This window comes from Pelecanus crispus, chromosome 3 (assembly GCF_030463565.1).
Source record: "Pelecanus crispus isolate bPelCri1 chromosome 3, bPelCri1.pri, whole genome shotgun sequence".
Classification (NCBI taxonomy): domain Eukaryota; kingdom Metazoa; phylum Chordata; class Aves; order Pelecaniformes; family Pelecanidae; genus Pelecanus; species Pelecanus crispus.
In genome coordinates, this window is record NC_134645.1 from 34,048,068 (window position 1) to 34,072,580 (window position 24,513).

The 24,513-nt window shown below is 41.6% G+C and overlaps 1 protein-coding gene across 2 annotated transcripts in view; it reads right to left on the minus strand.

Moving 5' to 3' along the window:
- Positions 1 to 1,664: 1,664 nt before the first annotated feature.
- The window catches only part of TGFB2 (transforming growth factor beta 2), a 65,849-nt gene continuing 43,000 nt past the window's right edge, over positions 1,665 to 24,513 (minus strand). For both annotated transcript variants that reach the window (XM_075707570.1, XM_075707571.1), the window contains 6 exons: positions 20,970 to 21,133; positions 6,423 to 6,555; positions 6,195 to 6,305; positions 3,668 to 3,842; positions 2,942 to 3,095; positions 1,665 to 1,823 (listed from right to left, as the gene is read on the minus strand). In XM_075707570.1, coding sequence (XP_075563685.1) covers positions 1,665 to 1,823; positions 2,942 to 3,095; positions 3,668 to 3,842; positions 6,195 to 6,305; positions 6,423 to 6,555; positions 20,970 to 21,133 — 896 coding nt within the window. The remainder of the gene's footprint in view (positions 1,824 to 2,941; positions 3,096 to 3,667; positions 3,843 to 6,194; positions 6,306 to 6,422; positions 6,556 to 20,969; positions 21,134 to 24,513) is intronic.

The following is a 24,513-nucleotide window of genomic DNA, read 5'->3' on the forward strand; positions in this document are numbered from 1 at the left end:
ACTAACTGCGGGGGGCAAGTCCCTGCTGCGTGCGAGGCCGACGCACGGCCTCTGACGGCAAACCGATCCCGCTCACGCCCCGTTCAGGGCATCGCCGCGGCAGACGCTTCCTACCAGCCTTCTGCACAGTGGTGAATGTCATTCTCTGCAAAGGTTTGCCTCGCCTCAGCCAGGCTGGGACATCTCTTCTTGCGACACCTCGCTCCCTGCCCATCTGTTTGAATGTCTATAGCCGAAAGGAAATAAAGAGGTCTAGGAATCCGAACCGCATCGCGATTCAAGTGTTGCAAACGGGGACAACCGAGGAGGGAGGGGAGGAGGCGGGGAGAGATCGCTTTAATCCATCCTTTTTATAAAACAGAAAAACAAATGGAGTCAGGTAGCTTATGTCATAATGATGAACAATATACAAAGCACATGTATAAGCAATTATTATAAAACATGTATTTGTAGTGCAAGTCAAAATACAGGGACTCTACTCATACTGGCCAGCTAGAGGGAAACACATGATTCTGAGTGATCAAAAAGAGCCCCAAATTCAAATTCAAACTCATGAGAGCTGACAGTATTACAGAGTACAAAAATATGGTGAAAATTTACACATTACACATAAAGTACTTAATTTTTTAATAGTTTACAAATAGAGATCTACAGATATGTTTCCAATTAAGCTGGCTTTTACTACCCACCTATTGTAATACTCTAGGTATGGTTACATATACCAAAAGAACAAAAAAATCCCATAGCATAGCTATACAGCAACATATTAAGGTCTGAAGATTAGACCAGCACATGTTAAATATTTCACTGGTTTACTAAACTGACATTTTAAATCATTTACAGTAAAAAAAAAAAATCTTATAGACTTGTCTTTGAGACTGAAACAGAGTGTCCTTTATTAGTAAATTATTCAGTATTTAAAACAAGGGTTTGAGACCTTACAAGAAGCCTCTCTAGGCAGCTGGCATGAAAAATAAGGTATTTTAAAGGCAGAGTTTCTCAATAATGCAATAACCGATTGCTACTTTAATCGAACTAAACTAACCATTACTTTTCTGATTCTTTTGAGCTTGTGTTCCTTTAGGCTTTATGTGTATTTCTGGCAGCTTATTTGGTCTCCACTTTGTCCACATTGGCTGGTTTTCTTTTTTCCAATGGCGATACGGAAATGTTCATTTGATAGTTTTTACACACAAATAAATAATGCACTGTTAACTCTACAACTAAGAGGAATGGGTAGGATGCCTATCGCATAACAATACAGAGAGATCAAGTAAGGCACGGGACAGATACAGCAACTCCACTTCATGGGATTTTCCTGTTTTTTTCCTTTCACATAGTAACACTAACAAATTTCTTCCAGTGTTTATTTTTTAAAAGGTTTTTTTTTCTTTAACTTTGCTTCTTGTTTATCTCACACTATGTGTAGGTGAAATGTAGGATAAAGGCCTTCAATGCTTTGCTTCAGATGCCAGTTTAAAAAAAAAAAACAAAACAAACTTTCAAAACAGTTCAGACTAGTACCGCTTTTTTTTTCTTCTTTTTCTTTTTCTTTTAACACTGATGAACCTGGGTTTTCACTTTTCTTTTCTTTCCTTCTCGCTCTTTTTTTCCTTGGTTACTTTTTTTAATACACACATGTCATGCTGTTTCAGGGGTATCCTTTAGCTGCACTTGCAGGACTTTACGATCATGTTGGACAGCTGTTCGATTTTGGGTGTTTTGCCAATGTAGTAGAGGATGGTGAGGGGTTCCAAATCCTGGGACACGCAGCATGGAGAGGCAGAAGCTTCTGGATTTATGGTGTTATACAAGCTGAGTACCTAGAAGGAGAAAGGAAAAAAAGAGAGATTAAGAAAGCTACCTCTGCCTTCCCACCACTGCAGAGCAAATTCCTTTCTGCATCACTTCCTCCCACAGCGCCTGAGAGAAAGCCCACTGGAAGCAGCATGAAGTTTTGTGGATTTTACTATTTTTCATGCTTCTCCAGTTCAATCTGGTGTCACAATCTGCCCGAGTTTCCTAAGATTTTATCCATACAGTCTTAAACCTCAAAACAGGTACATGCCTGGAGCCTGCCTTGAAAGCGTAGCCCTTTGAATCAACATGCACACTATGTTGATATGGAAAGAAGAAACGGAAAGGTTTTTATCTGTGTCTTCAGATTGCCATTTGCTGTTACAGGATTTTGACTTTACAAGTGCACCAAAGAGAGAAGAGAGCCCTTCAGAGCACAAGCACTCCTCTGCTTTTCCTCTCTGGCTACGTTTTACTAAGATCATTAATGCCACCCTGCAAGCACCAGGACTCAAGCTCCAGTTACTCCTGCTGAGAATCAGCTGTGGTGAAGTTAGCAGCACTGGTGCTTTATGTCACGTTGGATTCATATGCATGGTTCTCTGCAAGGGAAGTATGTGGGGTTACCCACCGATGATGCACAGGTATTTCTGAGGATGCCATTAATGTGTTAGCCAAACACCAAGTGACCTTTTCCTAGAACTTCAACACAACATTTGCAGCTTAGAGAGACAGAAGATCTGTTCAGGACAGCAACACTAACTACTTTATTAAGCAACTTCTGACTCCTTGGGCAACTATCCAAACCACATATTTGTGACCATGACAGTTACTCTTCCTCTTTCCTTTAAAAACAAGTGCTGCTCCAAAATGTGTACACTACTACTCCACACCAGCATGGAAACATACTTACCTTTTTTATACCTCTGCCTGCTGACATTGCTAATAGTACAATGCCACAGCAGTGACAGCTACAAAGGATATCTATACCTGGGTCTGTAAGTTCAGGAAGAACACAGTTACAGCTTTACAGACCAAAGGGAAAGCAAGCTGCCCCTTGGACACGAAGAGTTCTCCCTGCTGACTGACATTGATCCCTGCAGTTATAAAATAGAAGCTGAAAATTAGCAAAATCATTACTTACTCTGCTATGCTGAGTATCTGAGCTCCACAAATATGGGCAGGCTCCTGCACAGAAATTAGCATGATATCCTTTAGGTTCATGAATCCATTTCCAGCCAAGATCCCTCTTGAAGTCAATATAAAGTGGACGCAGACAGCAATTATCCTGCACATTCCTGGGAAATAAAATACAGACAAACACATCAGTCATAACAAAGACAACACAAGGAATAAAAATAACCCAGTTGCAAGCTCCCCAAATGATGCTTTACAGGCTGGCAACTCCGAGTCCCAAAAATTCACAACCAAATCACATCAATAGTAGCTTATACTGTAACTGAAATCAGATGCTTAGACATGGCAGGACTTGCTTATACAGACAAAGCTAATGGTTTCCCTGGAGGACTAGCAAGTATTTTTCTCCAGGTCCTACCAAGTGGCCTCTCTGAGTAGGTGAGCACAGTGAAGGTGATAATTTGGCTGTAATTATGGGGCTGATGGGTCTGGGATTCATCCCAGATAGAACTGAGCTTCTGCTTTCTAATGCTACAACCTTCCTCATCTGCCACTGTCTCTGCGGGACTGGAGACTGCTGGGCAGATACCTGCTGTACACAGACCCTGTGGGTCTGCGAATGAGGGTTCCACGCTCTGTATAAATGCCAACCGTAAAGAAACATAAGCAACTGCATTACACCTCACAGGCTGGTACTACTATGTAAGTATACTGAATATGGATGCATAGTTACCTAAAACAATAGGCAGCATCTAGAGCACGCTTCTTCCGCCGACTGGGCTGTTGCGACTCAAGTCTGTAGGAGGGTAATAACATTAGCAGAAGATGTGGGGTCTTCCCACTGTATTTTTTCCTATTGGACTTTAAAGCTTTCACATCACCACTGGAATATGTGTAGTCATCAATACCTTCAAAAAATACATTTTGGTGATAAACATTGTGTTGCTTTTTCTTCACAAATTAAATAAACCATCTCTTTAAAAAAATTCTGTCAGAAACTGGGCATTGGTGGTGTCAGCTGAGCATGTTTACTGGGGAAGTGGGGGCAAATTTCAACCCAAGATCCCTAAGATATTCACAGCTCTCACGTTACCTATGGTATCAGCCCTCCCACATTCACAGCCATTTAATGGCATATGAGTACGTTTACCAGAACTGTTGAAAAAAGTAACAGAAAAAATTACTTCAGTCACTGCATCTGCATTGCCTAGTTTCAAATGCCCCAAGCAGTTATGCTTTTGTCACTTCACTCAGGGCAGTATTCCCATCTTTTAACAGCTATATACCTTTTAAAACCTTGTAGCACCATTAAAGCTGCTCTGGATACTTCACCTGCATTTCCCACTGCTTACTTCCATCCCATTAGTTCTCTCTATCACATTTACCTCTTTCTAATGCTTGTAAATTCTCTGTCTCCTATTGCCAGTTTATTTAAATCTGCTGATTATTCCCAGAACGCCAGTTATTCTAGCCCCTTCTTTCATACAGCCATGGCAAGGACACTGATCAAAATATCTCTTCTTGAAGTGGTGATCAATGACCTCACATTTTGTATTTTCTCTTGAAACACTAACTGTTTACTAGGTTCTTATCATGGCAATAGCACAGGCAAAAGACTCAAGGCCTTTCCTAGGAGTTGTAACAGCTCGTGTTATGCCTGTTGCTAAGACCCTTTTGAAAATTAACCTCCTGAACCAGGTAATACTATATATGATATATAAAAGATACACTTTTCTTTTTGTAACATTTGCAATTGCAGCGACCAAGTATCAATCTAACAATTTTTTAAATACACACAATGGCTTTAATCACATGCACAGTACATGTATTTACTTAGAGAAAAAATTCCAACACAGTGAAACAATGGTTAGAAAAAGTTAATACTTGACAAGGAATATAGTCAAATCCTTGGAAAACAAATGAACCAAATCATGACATAATAAAGGAGAACTATATAAACAGAATTTGTGTTGCTTCTAATAGAGCCATAGTTTTATATGTACTGGTGGATGATAACTATAGCACAGTCAATTAAATAACACTTCCCTTTTTGAAACTGAAACTTTAATTGCTTAAAAACACAAGGGAGCTTACGGGACCTTGATATATTTCTCTGTATCATTTTGTCTGCTGTCCATAAGAAGCACATATATCCATAACCCTAACTACACATTGTTGTTTATTTTTAATGCTCAATCAATCCAATCTTTAAGTTTTACCAAACTGTCAGCATAAAAAAATACTCTGTGTAACTAATATACAAATATGTTACAATAAATTCTACATTCCAATGTAGATACGTAAGAGATAATCAATGTAACTAATGTAGTTCTGTTGACTTCACCTGAGAATCAGACTTCCATTGCTGGAAGCAGGAGCACATAGACAGGCACACCATTGCTGTGTCTTCAACCCACAACGCACTGGCAGTAAAACGCTGTAGGACATTAATACAAGTCTGGCACCTATTGTTCATCTCTTCCCAAAGTGACTGATGCCATTGCTCAGAGTAATTTAAAATATTACTGATATGACCAGGAAACAAACAAACAAAAAGAGTAGCTGGAAATATTTAGTGTGCCTGAAGAGCTGGAAGTACATGTGCAGGTACTTAGAAAGACTGGGACCTTCTATACTGAGTGAGGACAAATGAAGGTGATTCTGTAAGCAAAGCAGCCAATTATTGCCTTACCTATACTTTGGAAATCTGCCACAACAAGTATTGTTTAATACTCATAAGACGCATCACGCTCACACGTATCTACTGCAAACAGCTTACATGCATGCCAAACACCATCCTAATTCTACTTTCCAGCAGTAGCCTTCTCTACTAAACCTGAACCGTTACAGTGCTAGGATGGACAGCAGTCAAAGGGTTTATTTTGAAAATATTCAGCAAGTTTCCTCATAACTATCCAACAGTGGATTGTCCACTGTGCAACAGTCTTCCCTACATCCAAAATTGTATGTATAGCTGGTGTACATGCTGCAAACTGTAACACAGACACTAAAGGATATCAAAGCTGCATGCATGGAATGAGATGGCTTATTCATGCCATCTGGTTTTAGAATAGTTCAGCTGATATAGTCTTACCCTTGTGCCTTCAATACCATTTGCTACAAGCTGAGAAACAAGATTCTCAAATAAGCATGTTTTTCAATCAGCTGGATGCCATTTAAAGAGGCAGTAACAGCTCTTTGTTTCCCTCCTCAATTAGTAAGCACCACAAAATTTTAAAAAGTTTTTTTTCTTTCATTACCTGCAAATCTTGCTTCAAGCTCCTCACTTTTATTTGGGATGATATAATTATTGGAAGGCACGAAGGTGCAGCACGGACAATGTAAGCTTATCTTAAATCCAAGATTCCTGTCTGCAAAACACAAAGTAAGCGGAGTTGGTTTTTACATGTGGAATGACTCTGAAACACTGCTGAGTTAACAGAGGAGCAGTTGGGGCAGGAGTGAAGACAAAGAGCACTTCTTGTCACCTCTGTGATGGAGCCACTCATGTACAGCCTCAGTGACATCAAAAGACAACCATTCTCCTTCAGCTCTTGTTTTAACTACTTTGCTGTCGATGTAGCGCTGTCCTGGTGATGATAATTCTTTAGATTTTAGAACCTGCAAAGAACAACAAATATGATTGCCTACAGGTTAACATTTACCTGGTTTTTATTAAAATAATAAAGCATTATAAAATAGCAGAAGAAACTATTACAGCTCAAACGTCTATGCAGTAGATGTATAATCAGGCACATTTTCAGAAACAATTTTCTTGGGCTACATGGGGAGAGGAAGGGGATATAAAAACACCCTAATGAAATCAGCTTATGTCCCCAAGCAAAATGTGCCATCACATATTCCTTCCTAAGAGAAATCACATGGAAAGACTGCCCTGAAAACTTGCCCTGCAACACAAGTGGTCAAGACATCATAGTAACTGGAACATCAAACGAGGCTATTTTACCTTCTTCAGTAATACTTACACTGGTTATAGCATAATATCCGATGCTAAAGTAAAGCCTGTACAATGTAGTCTGTACACTGAAGATATTATATTGCTCACCCATAACTATCTGTATGGTATTGCCTTATTCATGCTTCCAGCCCTCCCTCTGACTTCAGGTACTAGTCATACATTAAACACAAAAAAAAAATATTGTCCATACAGGTAACCTGGGGGCATGCAGAGACAGCCTGGCGTGAATCATGGCCGCACATGGATATGTGCGACAGGCGATGCTGCTTCCACCCAGACTTTGATGCCAGCTGTATTTGTGTCAAAAGTTTCAGCAAAGCTTGCTACTGAGCATGCAATAAAAAAATATACCTGTACATAGGAAACCCTTTCAAGACACAGCACTGCATGCCTAGAATTTCAAGTGCCCACAGTCATCTTCCTCTCTAAACAATTCAGTGAGTGCCTTCCTACATGCAAGCATAGCCTGCTATTATTTACCCTACCTCTAGGACGAAAACAACAAGAGTTCTGGCTGCTAACAGGTTTCTGGTTTCCTGGTTATTACTATGTTGATAGTTTTGCGATGCAGGAAGCTGGAATGCCATACAACATTAAGTCAACTCCAATCAAGATACCACACGATAACATTGCTTTGTAACTTTTGGCATGCCAGCTGTGCAACTTCATATATTGTTTCGGATTCTTCCTCTCTTTAACCATCCAAGTCCATCTCCAAAAGAATAACTGATGATGTCTTATTGTTTCCTCCTATTTTCTCAGCCCAGACCAACCTGACATCCAGCAAATGTTGCTGGAATAAAACAATAGTGAAACTGCGTAATACATGTAAAGAAAAGTATTTCAAAAGAGGTGTGAAATTATGTCATCATGATAAAATTAGGTTTTTTATAATTAAACAGAAAAGCAGGCTTGAAAAGGCCAGATTCTGCCCAACATGTAGAGTCTCCCTACATATTTCAAAGGAGTGCTGGAACTCTCAAAGGCCAACAGTGCAGCTCCCACAATAACATTTGTCTTATGAGAAGAACAGCAGCATGTCAAGCTCTTTGCCTTCTTTCTGATCAACACATTTAGCAAAAAGACATGAGATGATGTTGGTCTAACTCCAGAAAATTACTAAGTGCCCCTAGTAGGCAATGCTGAGTTCTCCAGTAGAAGCTGGGGGCACTCAAACATTGAACATTGGGACTCCTTTTTATGAGGCAACCTTCAAACAGTGTCTGAACAACTGTTTACAGAGAGTCTGGCAGCAGCAAGGGGACTACCATTGCTCAGAAGTGCCAGAGGGATGAGAGAATCAGTAATCAATGCTGGGAAAGTCCCAGAGAAGTACAAATATAACTTTGCCTTTGCCTTTGGTCTTTATCAGGTCAACTCAAGTGTTTCTGAGGATGTAATGCAGCTGTCATTCTGCAAAGATGTGTTGGGCAGGGGGGGAGGAGTGTGAGGCAAATGGGACACAAGAACTTGGCTCATTTCTTTTCCTTTCTGCACAGTCATATCTTTCCAAAGACTCCAGAAACTGCATACCTCAGTTTTGGCAGTGATGTAAGGATCTAAAAGTAAGTAATGTGCCAAAAGCAATCTCCTGATGTTAACTATAATTGGTCTTAGATATGTTCTGAAGACTTAGCTGTGCCTTGGTATCCAAAATAAAATGTCTTTATCCCAATTCCATTGCTACCAAAAGACAAAGTCGAGGGCTGGCAGTATGTACGTGGCATGAAAGGCATTTGTAAAAGTACAAGAAATCATCACTGCACGTATCTAATGGTACAAAGAACGTCCATCCTCACCGATGACCTGATTGACAAGAGAAGTGTTTGCAGGTGTCAAAACTGTAAGACACTGTGGGACAGCATGGACACTGTGGATTAAAAGAGCTAGGTATTATCCATACTATTGAATCTCTGATATCTGAAAGCAAGGCTTCTCTCCATGTTGTTTATGCTGCATGTTCAGGAAGAAAAGTATGAAGAATAAGCTAAAAAGTCACAAGTTAAGTATGGCACAATTTCCACAATTGACATCATGGGTTAAACAGGCACTAGCGGTTCTTAAGCAAAAGGCTGTTAAGTGTGATGAGTGCCATACTTAGTGAAATTAGCACGCCTGCTTCAATCTCCTTCTCCTGGGCTAAGTATTTTCATAGTGTTAGGGTGATGTATGATCTTAACAGCCTGATTGCTTGTAAGCAAGAATGATCTTCTAGCTTCACCATTTCCATTTTTTAGTTCTTTTTCTGTTACATCATTGCAAGTGTGGAAAGCTAATGGATGATAAAATCCTAGGCTGGATCCTCAGAGTCTATTCCCTCCCAGAAAGTAATCCGATGAAGGACTCCACTTTTTCTCCTACACTGCATTCTATGTTTCCATCCACAGTGAAGAAATTACACTCTACGCGGTGGTAAACAAAGTGGCCTCTTTGTAGGAACCTATACAAAATTTTCACAGCTACAATACATTCTTCAAATGAGTCTTCCAGAAATTATTACATGAGATAAGCATTTTAGGTTTTCTCTGCCATCTTCCCCTTTAGGTTTGCTTCTTTGTACTTTGCACTATATTTCTGGTCTTACCTTCCCCATCAGCAACACACCTTTTTCTTCCAATATACCCTCAAGCCTATATTCCCATTCAAAAACTTCTCTTTCAGTACTTCCAATACTTTCTTCCTACTAGATCAACTAGTTCAGTTGCAAAAAAGAAGAAAACCCTTTTCTGTGCCTTGCAGCTTTTGAGCTTGAAAGCTTGTCTACTTCTTCCAACTATTCTGATTGGTCTTAGAAGAGATATTACCGTTACCTATAAACATTGCCTTGCCTTGCCTATAAACACTGCCTTACCTTTATGCTTAGCCCATTGCAACCACATCAAACACTGCTATCACAAATGTTGCTGCACAACTTGTATCTGCAGGAGCTAAATGAATGCCTAAAAAGGAGGCCTTTGTGCAAAAGTTTTCAGTGCACTAAAAATATTAACAGAAGACAAGGGGGAAAAAAACCTACAGGAGAGAAGGAAGACTGAGTTAAACTTCCCCTTTAATCCTTTCTCATTTCCTTCTGGCACCTTGTCTAAACACTGCCTCTTAAAGAGGCAGAAAGAGTTTGGTATGTCTATGGGTCATGACGTGGATGGCTAGGGCTTTTGGGGTGGGGGGAGTATTGTGCATCACCACCTGCATGTAGAGATGACAGATTCAATCACTTGCATGAGTAGGAGACAGAGTTTCCACACACAACCTCACCTCCCTCGCTTACAAGCGGCACATTTAAACACCTGCATGCACAAGCAGCTGATGATGCACAACAACTGCATGCGTGCAGGTGTGAGCATGCACACCTTCACACATGCATGAGCGAAAGTGCAAAATCAACAAACTCAAAATTCAGGTTGTGCAAAATCTCTGCAGCTTCTGAACATGAGGGTGTTCTTGCAGGTATATCTGTTTATTTGGTCTCACTTTCAACAGAGCAATAATGCAACGCTGCCTTTTCTATTAAAGGATTACACAAGGAACATATGCATATGATCACATTATGTGGAGATGAGCTGAATAGGTAGAAGCGTTACCAAAAGGTTATCCAGCAGACTTCTAGCCCAGTATGCAGAGTAATTTTCATTCAGTAGCAATGCTCTAAATTCTAAGAACAATTTGTTTTTGTCTACGCTCTTTTTGTACGGGATTTCTCCATTTCACAGGAGACCAAATAGTTAGCCAAAATTCTTGTTAACCTCTTCTTGACAAAGTATCTTGTACACTTAAGCCCTGCCTTCCAGCTATCTTTTTCTATGGGCACTGCTAACCTTCCCCTCATCAATTTTTTTTGTCTTCTGACCCTTCTTAAAAACACCTGGGGAAAAAATAATCTTACAAATACCCATGAAGGATATCTAGGTATTACATACATGTAGCTACTGCCAGCAGATCACGGCAAAACAAACACGTGAATATATAAATAATGCAGTTAATTGCAGGAAAGGGCTCATGAAGCAGGCAGATGCAAACAAAGCACTGCTCTTGCTTGTACAGCTACACATGTTTAGGAAGCCCAGTTGGGGATCTCGGTGATGACAGCACTCACATGCCACCCTCATCAGGCCTGCCAGATTTCTGGCATTTTATAAATCCTGTTGAAATCTACTATTCATTGGTTCTGCAAAGGCGTTCTGCTCAGTCTTCAGGAGGAGACCCTGTGCTCTGCTGGCAGGGATTTGTCTGTGCTCCTCCTCGTCTGTTAGAGGAGGCTGGACCATGATGCCATCTTGGAAGTGTATCCCAAATCACCATGACTAGAGCATTCAGTGGTGAAAAGCTTTAGTTTTGTCACAAACTGGTTTCAGCAGAATGACAAGCAAGTTTCCAGAAAATATTGATCTCTAAATTACTTCTGCCACCTGCTATGCTTATTTTTCAGATCAACTGGAGACCATTAACTGATATATTTTTTTTTAAATTTAAGTATCAAGTAGCTGAAATCTTCATTAAAATACTGGAGAATGAAACTAGTTATTTATATGCACACATTTATACTTCCAAGTAACTATCACACAGTTCTGAGTGTAAACATAAGAACAAAGGTTGTCTTAGTCTGTGTTTTATAAAGTACACTGAGAACACTATATAATTCATGATAACAAACAAAGCATAATGTTTGCAAAATTAGCAGAAACATGGCTTCTTTAAAAAATCGGGCATATCAGAGGCTGTTATAAGCAGAGTAGCAGCATTTGGTGTCAGTGTAATTATACTGGTTCAAAAACGAACCCAAAAAACCCCCAAAACCAAAGACACTATTAATAGAAACGTAATTATTTTGCTCAAATTTTCCTTTGCCTACTCCCCCTCTCGTATATATAGGCACCTAAAGCAGGGGATAACTGAATGAACACATTAGTGTATGTATTCTAGACAATAACCACTGAGAGCAGACACCAGAACAGCCTGTCTTCATAACTCATTAAACACATAAAAGGAAAAAAATTGACAGAAAGACACACTGGTTCTTTCAAATAACTAGAGCTCCAGAACAGCAACTTGCTTAGTTTACTTCAGATTTGATAGTCTGGCCAATACCTACTTCTAGTCAGATGCAGAAGAATAGGAAAATTACAATTAAGTATAATTTACAGTGGAATAGTTTCGGCTAATAAATTAATCACCTCCCCAGCAAGCAAACAAACAAACAAAAAACTGAATGTGGTTCAGCAGTGATGATACACAGGCTGATGCATCAATGACACATCTGCTGTGGCCAAGAAAACCCTACGCACACATCAAAGGCCAAGCTTTAGCAACAAGGGCATTTTATAGCTGGGTTTGAGAATTACAGTCACCAACTGTTAGGAAATATTTTTGGCAACTTACAGTTTCTTCAAACAAGTCGATGAACTTTCAAAACACAGTAATAAGATCATACAGCCACTTAAAAATATCTATCTTGTTTGCTGCATTGCCCTGGAACTTGGGATGGTCACTGCTGTCAGCCAGTGTGGGTTCTGCAATCGCTAAATAGCGGTAAATAAGGGCATTATCTTGTAAAAACCTGCTATTAATCTGTTTTTCCTCTCCATTCATTCTGGACTGTCTGATCTCCTCCCTCCAGATGCTGTTGGCTCCCTGATAACTTCCTTCCTTCCCTTCTCTTCTCTGTCATTTCAGACTCCTGCAATGTTCTTGTGTATTACAACATCTTGGCAGGCTAACTAATCTTTCTCTTACTTATCAGTCATTATCCATGGTTTCCATTGGAACTTCAAGGGCCTTTTAAAATAATGGAAATAACCTGACATGTACTTGTAAGCTCAAAGTAAATAAGCCCAAACAATGCGATCCAGTGGTAAATGATGTGCTAATGCTGGTTAACATCAGAGGAGAGATAAGTTCAGCTATGCGCAACATCATGGCTGAAAACTGCCGTTTAGAATAACCTCTTCTGAACTAGAAGAAACCTGCAGGGGACTCCAGCCTAACCCCTGCAGCGGAATAACCAGATTCCCAAGGTCTGCATATGCAGCTGCTTGTGGTTTCCAAATTCTTACATACTATTCACCCTACTGAAAGATTCACTCGCTGCCTGGTTCCAGATTTCAAAGGTCTCCTCAGACAGCTCTCAGGGACTTCATCCAGCCCTTTCTGAAGCTTACAGTTAAAAAATGACCATGCTAATTCTCAATCCTTTCTCACTCCCTCATTGAATTCGAGGTCTTTGATCCTATCTTGGACACAAGGATAAGCAAACCCTTAATTCTGTTGCAGACCTCTCCAGTTTTCTACTTGTTATATGCAGAAACATATGTCGTAAAGTGCAAAGCCTCCATATAGTACCTCTTGCCAGATGATTGGGAATCTAACTGGCTATCAAAATCTTAGCTTCTTCTTATCACCAGTAGTGCAAAAGACTGTGTATTTTTTCCAAAAATTCTCAGTGTGAATTTTCAAGCTTTTCTTGTAACCACTTCTGCAGAAGAGTAATTCAGGCTCTGCCTTCAGTGCTACAGAGTTAAAAGGGCTTTACAGCCCCCCTGCTTATCAAGGGAAGTCTTTCCATTACTTGCAAAGGTCTCCAAATCAGTCAAACCGAGGGCAGAATCTTTAGAGACTAGTATATGAGATGCAGAGTTCCTGCCAAAATACAAAGGTATGGAGTACTTGCCAAAATTTAAAAAAACCCCATAGCTCTCTGATCCATCTGCTCAGAACTTGCCAGACACGTTCTTCAGGCAAACTTGCAAATAAAAAGAACATATTGCACACATAACCCAACCCCTTTTATATCTGGATGGGCTACAGCTGCAGTAGGATTCTCTTACAGTGTTGGCTGCTACTCGCTTAAAGGTAAAAGAAGGTGAAGTGCGAGGGGGCTAAAGAGATGAGCAGCTAAAAGCAGGTCAAAAACGGAGAGGAAGTCAAGCATGTCATGGAATCACTGTGACTGACTCACTGCATCGCCTTGTGGTGAGGGGATGAGCTCAGGGAAGAACATGGATCCTGAGAAGGGATTTCCTCTGCATTTGTTCCCCAAGCAGGGCCTTCCTCCTGCCACTGAAGATACATGTGCAGTGTAAGTTGGGGATACAGCCCTGAGGCCGTTCAGTCTGATTTATGCTTAAGCAGGCAGGAAGACTCTGCATTGTATAAGCAATAAACAAGAACGGAGGGTCTGGGGTCCTTCTCCTGGAAGATTCTGAAATATCGAGTGCAATTTCCTGCTGTTTAGGAGATTTTAAGATAGCTCCAAAGAAAGATTTTATATGAAATGAAGCAAAACAAAAAAATCCTGTAAACTTATCTAGCATTTAGCTTTAACTTGCCAGAGGCACATTATGTTTTATTAAAATATGAACAAAGAGGAGCCAAAGTCAACAAAAACAGAGTGGGTTCTCCTGTCTTCTAGCCAAATCTCCTAGATCCTGCATGATACTCCTGTGCTCATCTCTCTTTTACACACAGGTCTCCCAAGCCCTTCCTCTTCCTCGGTCCTGTCCCTGACAGCCATATCTCATGTTCACATGCATTTTACTGCAACATTTTGGCATGCAACTTACTTTGTTATCTGAATATTTTGACTTACTGCTGCTTCTAAGATGCTGTCTCCTTCTACAAGTCACTCCTCTTTCTTCCCTTCTTCTTGCCTGCATTGTTCTCCATTAAGTCACAATTCTCCTCATGGTTTTCTCTTCCCACCACCTACAGTCTTCCACCTAAACCACTCCCATCCTCCTCCATTTTCTTCCGTTATCTATTCTCCTTCATATAGGCTTCTCTCCAACAAAGCTTCACATTGTTTCCTACACCTCCCCAAAACAGCAATATTACCTTCCCCCCTCCAACAGCTTCCCTAGCACAGCAAGGCCAGCAAGCCAACCTGATGTTCCTCAGCCCAGTAACTACCATGCTGCAGTGCTTGGTTAAAACTTGCTCGTGTCTCAGTGTAACGTGGGCTTGGCTAGCCCACGAGACTGCAGCCCAAAGAGCAGGAACTCAAACCTAGTGGCTGGTTTCTGACCCATGTCCTGCATTCCTATGTTCCCCATAATGTACATGCACCGCAAACAACAATAAATCTATCAGCTCAGTGCCCCACATTGCTATGCATGGCAGTGTCAAGCTGGGAGTACATGCTGGCTCGTGCCAGTAGCCAATGGGGATGTTATATACCTCTTCAAGTCGTCTTCAATAACTGCTCTGTTTCTGGCAAGGGGTGGCTGCATCTGAGATAAGCTCCCAAATCGTAGTGAATATGACGCAGCAATAAATACTTCCCCTCACCCACGCTCACAGATTATTTGCCAAAGGTACTCTATACATGGTCTCCAGTGCACTGACTTTTTTTTGTAGGGGATACAGTATTCCGAACCAAAAAAAAAAGGATTCTGGAACAAGGAGAAAGCAGCAATTCAACTGAAATACACTGCAAATTAACTTCCTCTGGTCCTGAGCTGTTTCTGAAGGGGCCAGGGAAGGAGGAAGAGGTTGGTAGAGCAGAAAGTTATTAGGTCCACACTTTATACCGAGTTTGGCACTTCAAAGAGCACTGTACGTTTGCCATTTAACATAACGTTGTAACCTTTCAGATCACAAGAGTCTGGTTTCAGGACAGCAATACGTAAATCGTAAATTGTGAGATCCAAATATACTGCTTGAGATGTGGGTCACAGCAACGGCAGTCAATTAAAATCAAATGCCCCAGGTGATATCTGTAATACAGACATCCTGTGCCAGCTCACAGCCACAAATCCTGCTTCCTGGTATTTTCTTCCGTGGCATTAGAGACAGCACTTTTTGGCAAGAAAAGACAGCAAGGCCCCTCTGCTCCTGATTATACGGAGATCAGCCTGGAGTAGCTCTGCTGCAGTCAGTGTAAATTGCCTCAGATTTGCACCACGGAGATTTGGCCCAAATCTATAGTAGCTCGCTCTAAATGTATTCCCTAACTGAAAAACAAGACAAAACACTGTCTGAATTGAAAGTATTTGAACAACCAACAGTGGTTTAAATTTAAATCTGACTCATAATGGGGTAATACATTCCACAGCATCTTCCTCCTCATACCTCCAAGCAGGGAGAGAGGCCCTTAAAGAAACGGGGGCTACCACTGCCTGGAGGGCAGACAGTTCTTCCTAGACCCCGACCAAGCTCCACAGGAGCGCTCGGCATGCACCAGGCCCTCCCCAACATGGTAAGACCAAAGGTCTGCTTCTACTTGCTTCAAATTCTTCATCGCAATCTGATGTCCCCTGCCAGGCTTTAACCTGGTGCCACTTGTTTGCTCCAGCTCTGCACTCTGATACATCCCATGGTACCCCCCCCCCCCCATACACAGCCTCTCAGGTACCCCCACCCACAGCAGCCTCGGATAACGATGACGATAAAAACCAGTGCTTTGGCTGCATTTTTCGTGATGCCTTATGATGCGTGAACAAAACATGGCACCGCTTTCATAGGAAGTAATTATTACTTGTTATTGTTTGACCGTCTGTACATAATAAAAATACCTTAAAAACAATACCACAATGCTCTCTGAATGACGGCTTTTCGCCCTGCAAGGGTTTCCACTCGTCCAGCTTTGCGGTGGTGCTTATTTATTTTTTGGAATGCTTGTTCATAAAAGACAAGTTTTTTTTTTGAAGGGTGAAGGGACTTTATTCATAAATACAGAAGCACCTTAATAAAAGAAAGATGCGATGAAGTCTTCAAAGCAGGCAAGAAAACTGATGAACAAAGACATTCCCATAACAACTGAGCTTTATCTGATCAAATTCCAATAAAGCCTGCATTTGGCATAAATCTTTAAAAACATAGCAAGGGCCACTGGAGGATGCTAAAACTTGTTTATTTAATATTATCCCTCCTCCCTCCCCCAAAAGTACTTTATCCTCTTAATATTTTCTGAAGCCTCTGTGCACGTTGAGAAGCGCACTGTGTGAACACGGCGCAGTGGAAGGACAGGAGGAGAAGCGCAGGAGAGTGCTCGCCACATCTGAGGTCGCACCGCTTCCTTCCTTCCTTACTTCCCTCTGGCTTCCTACTCTCCAACGTGCTGATGAACAGCAGCACCACCAGCAGATTAACCCTCACTTTTAGGCACAAGAAACAACAGAAAAGATAGTGCCTTTAAAAAATTCAGTTCTCTGTGGCTTAACTTATCAGAGCCAAGAAGAGACAGAAGCTTTTATACCAGCCTTATGAAAGAAACTTAATTCCTACTTCTATGAGTTTTATTATTTTCCATCCTAAGACTACTTAATATGTGCACTGCACTTCCCATCTGTGCAGGAACACACAGATGTGGCTGACTAATCCTTAAATACCCAAAGAAGTATTCTGGGTGAAAACAGATATTAAAGAAACTGTTTCTGCTCTCAGGGATTATCACTCGCCCACTGGCTTTGTGGACGCATCCAGGGCACCTCTATGAGAATTAATTTCAAGGACCTACTGCCCGGAGAAACCCGGGGGACAGCAGACCTGGCAATCCACAGATCCACAAACACTCGCTCCCAGCATAAATAATGATGGGGTGCTCTCTGCTCCAACCCTGCCTCTGAGGTAGGAACAGGGTCCTGCTGCTGCTGCTGCGCTGGGGGCCAGGAGTGAGGGGCCACAGCCCTGGCTTGCCACACCAAGCAGCCCCAGACTGCCTTCCCAGAGTCAGTACAAACAAGGGCTGCAGGAAAACACAAAGTCCTTTTCTGATGTGGTTTGGAAAAGGGAGCCAAGTATAGCCCCAGGAAAGCTTAGCTGAAAAGGTGCAGTCTTGCATTTCTTTTTTCATTTTAAGGGGTAGATCTGTAAGGTCAGAGGACCACACAAAGAAAGAATCAGGAGGAGAAACAAAATATTTATATTCTGCTTGCTTATTTTTTTCCATTTACCCTGCACATCTGTCTCTAGCTGTTCTTAAAATAGTCCTTCAGAGTAATATTGTCCCTTCTGCACTAGTGGTATATATACTACCACTAAACTGCTGCTGGACTAAGTCAAAGAGCTCCTGGAGAGCAGGTAGGAGACTTGCATGTGTTCAGGGCAGCCACTTTTCCAGTGAACCACAACAAGAGAGTTCTGACTCTCTCCAGAAGAATTCTGCCCCTCTCTTCCTGCTTGACTGAGAAAGATGAGGGGACACAGGAACAACCATTCCCTGAAACTGCAGGTATGAGAGGAATTTCAAAAACCCTCATCAAGAAGATCTCCTTAACAAAGCAAAACACTAGGCAACCCGAAACTTGGTGGGAGGATAAAAAAAAAAAAAAAAAAGAACTAATAATTAAATGTTGCTTATGCAAGACAAAAAACCACATTGTTCCTTCTGGGCACAACAGCCCTGGCAAGCCCAGCACATATCTCACAAGACAGGAAGCAGTGCTTATGCATGGAGGAGGAGTGGCGGCTGCACATGCCAACTCTACCAGCAATCTCCTCTGCGAGGTTCGCTCTCCATGCATGGCTTTTTATGCTGGAAGCAAAGAGACCTGAGTAAGTCTTCAGCCCTTACAGAATGTATTTGCCTCTCCCACTTCCACCGAACTGAGCATCTTCCACATTCTCCCCTTTTACCTCCCGCATTTGTACCTTCCTCCACTGCTAGACACCCCTGTCTGCCCTATCAATCTATCATTACACAGCCCTGAAGCTCCTCTAGCATCACTGTGGCACTAATGCTTCCTACCCACCCTTCCTCACCTTCAGCTCCTTAGATTTTCTTCTTTCTAATCTCTAAAATTCATATACTAAGTTTTAGGATGTTTTCTATAGCACTGTCCTACAACACATCACAGAATCATAGAATATCTTAAGTTGGAAGGGACCCATAAGGATCATGGGTCCCTCCTCTTCAATTTTTCCCTGCTTTTGCTTTTCCTGTTAAACACTGCATGCTAACCTCATGTGTTGTGATGGAGATTAAATGCAGCAATAGAGTTGCTGGCAAGGAACCCATGCAGTTCAGACTGGCCATCACAGAGGCCATACAAGGTTTTGGGGAAAGCTGCATACAAGACTGCAAGAAATAAATATGACCAAGGTGGGAAAAAACAACCAGCAGAAGGTGGCTACAGGAGCTTGTAAGTAAAGCAGAGAGAGGAACCAACAGGCAGCTTTTATGATTTTAATAGGTGCTCTGTAAGGGAAATGCTCCAGAGACAGTTTGCCTCTCTACAGGCAAAGGAGCAAAGTAACATGCCTAAAATATGCCTGGCACAAACACACACTCAGAGCTTGCTGCCTTTGGCTTGCCTGTTACTTGGTGGAGAACGAGACCTAATCCTACAATAACCTGCACTTATTACTCACCTAACACTTCACTCAGTATGCCCCACCCAGTCTAAAAAAGAAACTGCCTTACTCACCAGCTATATATTTATCTAAAGGACCCAAGTACCTGCCCTGGATGCAGGTGTCAGTCATTTCCATGGGCACAGGCTTGCTGGAGTCAGGCTCTCTCAAATAAACTCCAGCTGTTTCTCATCACAACGCAAAATCCCAGCCAAGCAAAGGCCCTTTCTTCCCTACCTCTGCTGAACCCTTTGTGTCCCACATTCCTCAAATATGGAAAGGCAATGAACCAAGCTCAGGCAACCACAGCTGTACTCCTTTCAGGTGGCTGACTAACAGCTCACAAAAGTAGAACAACAGAAAGCCCAGAGATGCCATCAACTCCTTTTAGGATGTCTGAACAGTGAGGTCAAGCCAGAACATACAATCGTTTCAACAGGCTGGTGTGGCAGTGTCACAGGGACTCGTAGTGTAATCCTCTGTGACAGCTGTTGTATATAGATGACACCAGTGACTCTCATTAAAGATTCCTAGCTTTCTCTTTTACCAAGTGACACGTTATTTACTCAACTTTTCTGCCAGCCTGTCCTTGGGAAGGAAGGCAGCCAGGTCGCAGTTGGGAAGCCAAGCACCCAGTGACCACCTGTGGACCTGAACCACATTTAGCTGGGAATCATGCTTCTCCTATGTTTAAACAATGTCTAAACAGTCCAGTGCACCTTTTCCTGCTGTCAGGCTCTAAGGTTGGCTTATACTGTCACTTCAGCAAGCGTGTGAACCCAAATTCTGCCCTCTCTGCTCCAAGTTTGACTTGCCCTTGGCTAGACCAGGCAGGAAAAGGTGAACGTTGAAAGTGAGGGGCAAGAGTAACTCACATTTGCACCCACTGGATCCGAACAGGACTCTACAGTGCTGCAAATCTAGGGCAGTACTCAGGCATAGCTAATGAGAGCAACAAGAACAGAGCCAAAGAGGGGCTCAATACACTTTTACAAGGTGGTATCCTATCTGGCAGGGTTTTCAGCAGAAAAGTCCCGGGTTGCTGGAGCAACCATAAGTTTTACTCAGTACAAAACTGCTGGGAGCTGAGTCCCTTTTGGTTGCCGTGTTTCTCAGCAAAGTTAACTATGCTCTAGATGAAATACGCTCTGGACAATAATTGCACAAACACACAGACTCTATGTAAGTGAATTAAATGGCTTTAACGTCTTTAAAGATTAAATGACATCAATCTTACCAACACTCAGGAGTGAGAGAGTCATGGGGTCATTTTCTTCCTCACTCCTCGATCCCTGAATTGTCTGTTCCCGTGCCTCAACCCCTGGGCTACTATACAGAAGCCAGGTCTGAAACTGCTAAGCTTTGAAACTCGATTATTAACAACGCCATTTCTGTGAGGAACGGTTAACAGGCTTCTCCTGAACACAGGCCAGAGAGAGGAATTTGACTTATATGTAAACTACTGTACAAGCCAGGTGTTGGGAGACAGAGATCGTGGGGATGACTTGTTCGATGTCTTGTTCTATCACTTATCATTACATGCTGAAACTTTGGAGTCCTGAGGCACAATTGCTAGAAGAAGTTTGAACATTTCAGCTTCATACGAATTTGAATAAAGTCCTTTCCAGGAAAGGCACAGGAAGTAAGAGGCCACTTTGGAAAGACAAGACTCAACCGCTTCTCCCTGTGGTTTGTTCCACCTGCTAGACGGGTACAAGATGGGTTTGCTGCAGAAAGATGGGGAGCTGACACATGTGAGGTGCCACCATACCTGGTACAGCTCTATCCGCTGCTCCGAGACCCGTGCCTTTGAGTTCTGCAGGCGGAAGACCCTGAACTCAGCCTTCACCAGGTTGGAGGCATTCTTCTCCATCGCTGAGACATCAAATCTGACGATTCGGAAGTAAAGGCTGTAATAGCTCGGTGGGATGGCATCTGCAAAAAGGCAGTGTGATTTTATTGGGTTTTTTAATGATAAAATACATTGCTCCTTCAAACAGCATAATACAAGACAGCCTCAGTAAGGGAAATATCTGTAGCATGATTCAGTTTCCAACAGCCAATTTAATATTATTAACAATTTAATTAAAAAAACAATCCCAGATGTTTGATTATAGGAATACCATATCAATAGAGATTAACAACTATTTCCAACTCTATTTCAGGTCATGCATTTAAACCTCCCCTCTTTCAACATACTGATGGAAGAACCCAGTTGCTTATAAATTGGGAAAAAATCATTAGCAGTTGGTATCTGGCAAATGCCTTCAGACTTGCACAGAGTTCACATGGATCTGCTAAGATGACAAGTAGCAGCAACTCATCTGATCTGTATGTTCTCTGAAGCCCATTTTCCCCCAGAATATGGAGCACAAATTAGCCAGCTTCAGGTTTTGTTTCACATTTAGTTATTAAAGGATTTTACTGGAACAAAATGTTCATTCTGATTATAGTGACAAGGGCAGGAAGAGAAGAGGAAGAAGAAAGGGAGGGAAAAGGCAAGCAGATAGTAGACATTATAAACAGAATTACATTAATTTTGACCACTTGGAAGCAGTAAAAGCTGTAAACTAAACCACCTCTCACTATGTATCAGGGGGGAAAGCAGAAAAAACAGTTAGAAAAATGGACTCAAGTCTTCAATAACAGTGTTAAATGTATGAGCTTAGGTTTCAAAACAGTCTTATCCTCCTTCCCAGCTGTAAACCCTGACTGAAGCTAAGCAGCAAAGCACTTCTGCACAACCCAGGTTACCCTGAAAGGTTCAGCAACCACCTGGGGCCTTTCCGCCCCATCCTGGCCGGCAGCATGAAGAGGAACCCATGCGCGGCGCCCCGACCACCCTCCCCGGGTGGGTGGCAAGGCCCTCCTCAAACCGCAGAGCCAAACTCAAGAGAGGAGTCGAAATGACTCAAAGGCCCTGATAAAAATCTCCGTTCAAACCGAGGGAAAGGTTTCCTCTTCTCCTACAGCGTGAAAACTGAAGTGGATAAAGAACAAAAAGAAAGAGGAAAATTGTATTTGGGGGCGGGGGGGGCGGAGCGATTTTCAGCTGAGGAAGCAAAGCTCACAGGCCTCCCTGGGGCCATGCCAGCAGGAAGACTTCAGATAATAATTACAAAACACATAAGTATTCCCACTAGTCATGTAGTTCAGGATTTATCATGCAGTGGCAGGAGATGACAGCCTCAACGTTACGGAGGTGAGCGGTTCAGCACCCACAAAAGACCCAGGCCTTGTCCGAAATCCTGGTGAGGCCTCCTGCTCCTCTGCCTCCCTTGGCTAACCAGGCCGCTAATCCAGGCACCTATCAATTGAATAAAGTACCTTATTTTGGAAGATACCTAATTCTTAATAGATACAACACACACAAGTTATTATTTCTCTGTAAAGAGATGGGAGAAGCCAAGTCACCATCCCTGGAAGTGTTCAAAAAACGGGTACATGTGGCACTTTGGGACATGGTTTAGTCTAGTCTACCCTTGATTGGTTTACTGTGGACTTGGTAGTGTAGGTTAATGGTTGGACTGGGTGACCTTAAAGGTTTTTTCCAACCTAAACGATTCTATGATTCTAAGTCTAGTACATTTACCTTTATTTCTAACAACTAACGATTAAAGGTAGTTAGAATAAATCCTTAATAATATTTATTTGTATCAGTAAGACATATTAATAATTTAAAGACCTTCTTCCAAATATTTAGTGTTTCTGGACTGGCTGCTATTACCAGAACTTCCGAGCAACACAGCAGCTCCTGGCTACATGAGGGAACACCACGTGCAGTTACACATTTAATAACCAATTCGCTGTAGCTCTTTGAGTAATTCTAGGTTCAAACTGACTACAGAATAAATACCAAATACAAGTCAGTCACACGAGGAATAAAGCACATTTATTTTGTCTTCATAAAGTTCACATACATGCTTCCTCTACAATAACGGAGCCAAAAATCTTTTTTAAATTATCAGAGGTAAACACTCCTAAAAATAATCCTAGCCATGAGAAAATCTTTGATGACAAAGAAGTAGTCTCAGCCTCAACTGTAGATGCATTAGAAGTAAGAGATGACAGGTTCTCAAAATACTTAAAAAAAATCCTCTGAAAGAGTACTTCCCAAAGCAGACCCTCAGTAAGGTCAAATGGGTAAGAGGTATAAATATGAACAAGAAGCCCCAGGCTTCCTTATGATCCTATTTAATTAAAGAAACAAAAAAAAGGTTCTCAAATTTTCACATCTGCAGTCGAAAATAAACCCCAAAGCATCATGATCAGTATTCTTGCCTACCAGGCTTATTGACAGAAAACTGCTACAATCTTACAGTGAGAACTCACAGAAAAATAGATGCAAATTACCCCCACACCAGAACTGCTCCTCTCTCTCATCAGCAACACATTAGTGCTGGTCTCTCAAAATACCAGATGAAGGTCTTCTGAGAAAAGCTTACCTTTATGCAACGATGATCTTATTTTCAATACATTTTGCAAATTCTTATAAAAGCTGCTTGGTTCAGAGATTATATCCTCATTTAAGAGAGAAATAATCTCTTCAACTTACTCTTCTGCTATAGGAAACTCCAAGACTACTAGTTGTTCTTCAGCCAAACCTAATCCTACTAGGAATATAATTTGGCATAATAATATGTATATATAAGATCAATGCTTCCAGGACGAGTTGTAAGTTGTCCTTCCCTGTCATCTATTTGAGCCATCAACCTACCATTTCATTCCCTGTGGACAAGCCCAACTAGCAGCCAGCCACTTACCCTGGCACAGACAAATCCTGTCCATCTTGACTTTCAGATTGAAAAGTCTTATTTAACTGTCAGTTTGATTTATATTTAGCTTCTAACTTATTTCTACAACTTTCTTGTGCTATATTTGTAGTCTTTCAGTTTCTATATTTTAGATACTGTGTATTACAAATCTGTGAATATGTATCTGAATAGGTTTTCCAGAACCATCTCTGCATTTACATTTTTTCTCCCTTTCATATATAAAGCAGACAGACAGAGAAGGAATACCCTTTCAGCGTGCATGTTTTTGTGTTTGCATATGCACACTCATACACACAGCGAACGAGTATTTACCTTCCACTGGAAAGCAGGCGTGGGACACCCATCATGAATAAGAATGAATTCTTGTCTTACAGAAGTTTCGTCTCTCTTATAAGATAGTTTTATATCTTGCAAAAACCAACATAAGAAATCTGATTTCTGTATTCTATCATTCATGACAGTATCCATGGGAAGTCAATTCAGGAAAAGGCATTATTCATGGACAGCTGAAAAAAATGGGGTTTTTTACTAACTGGAACC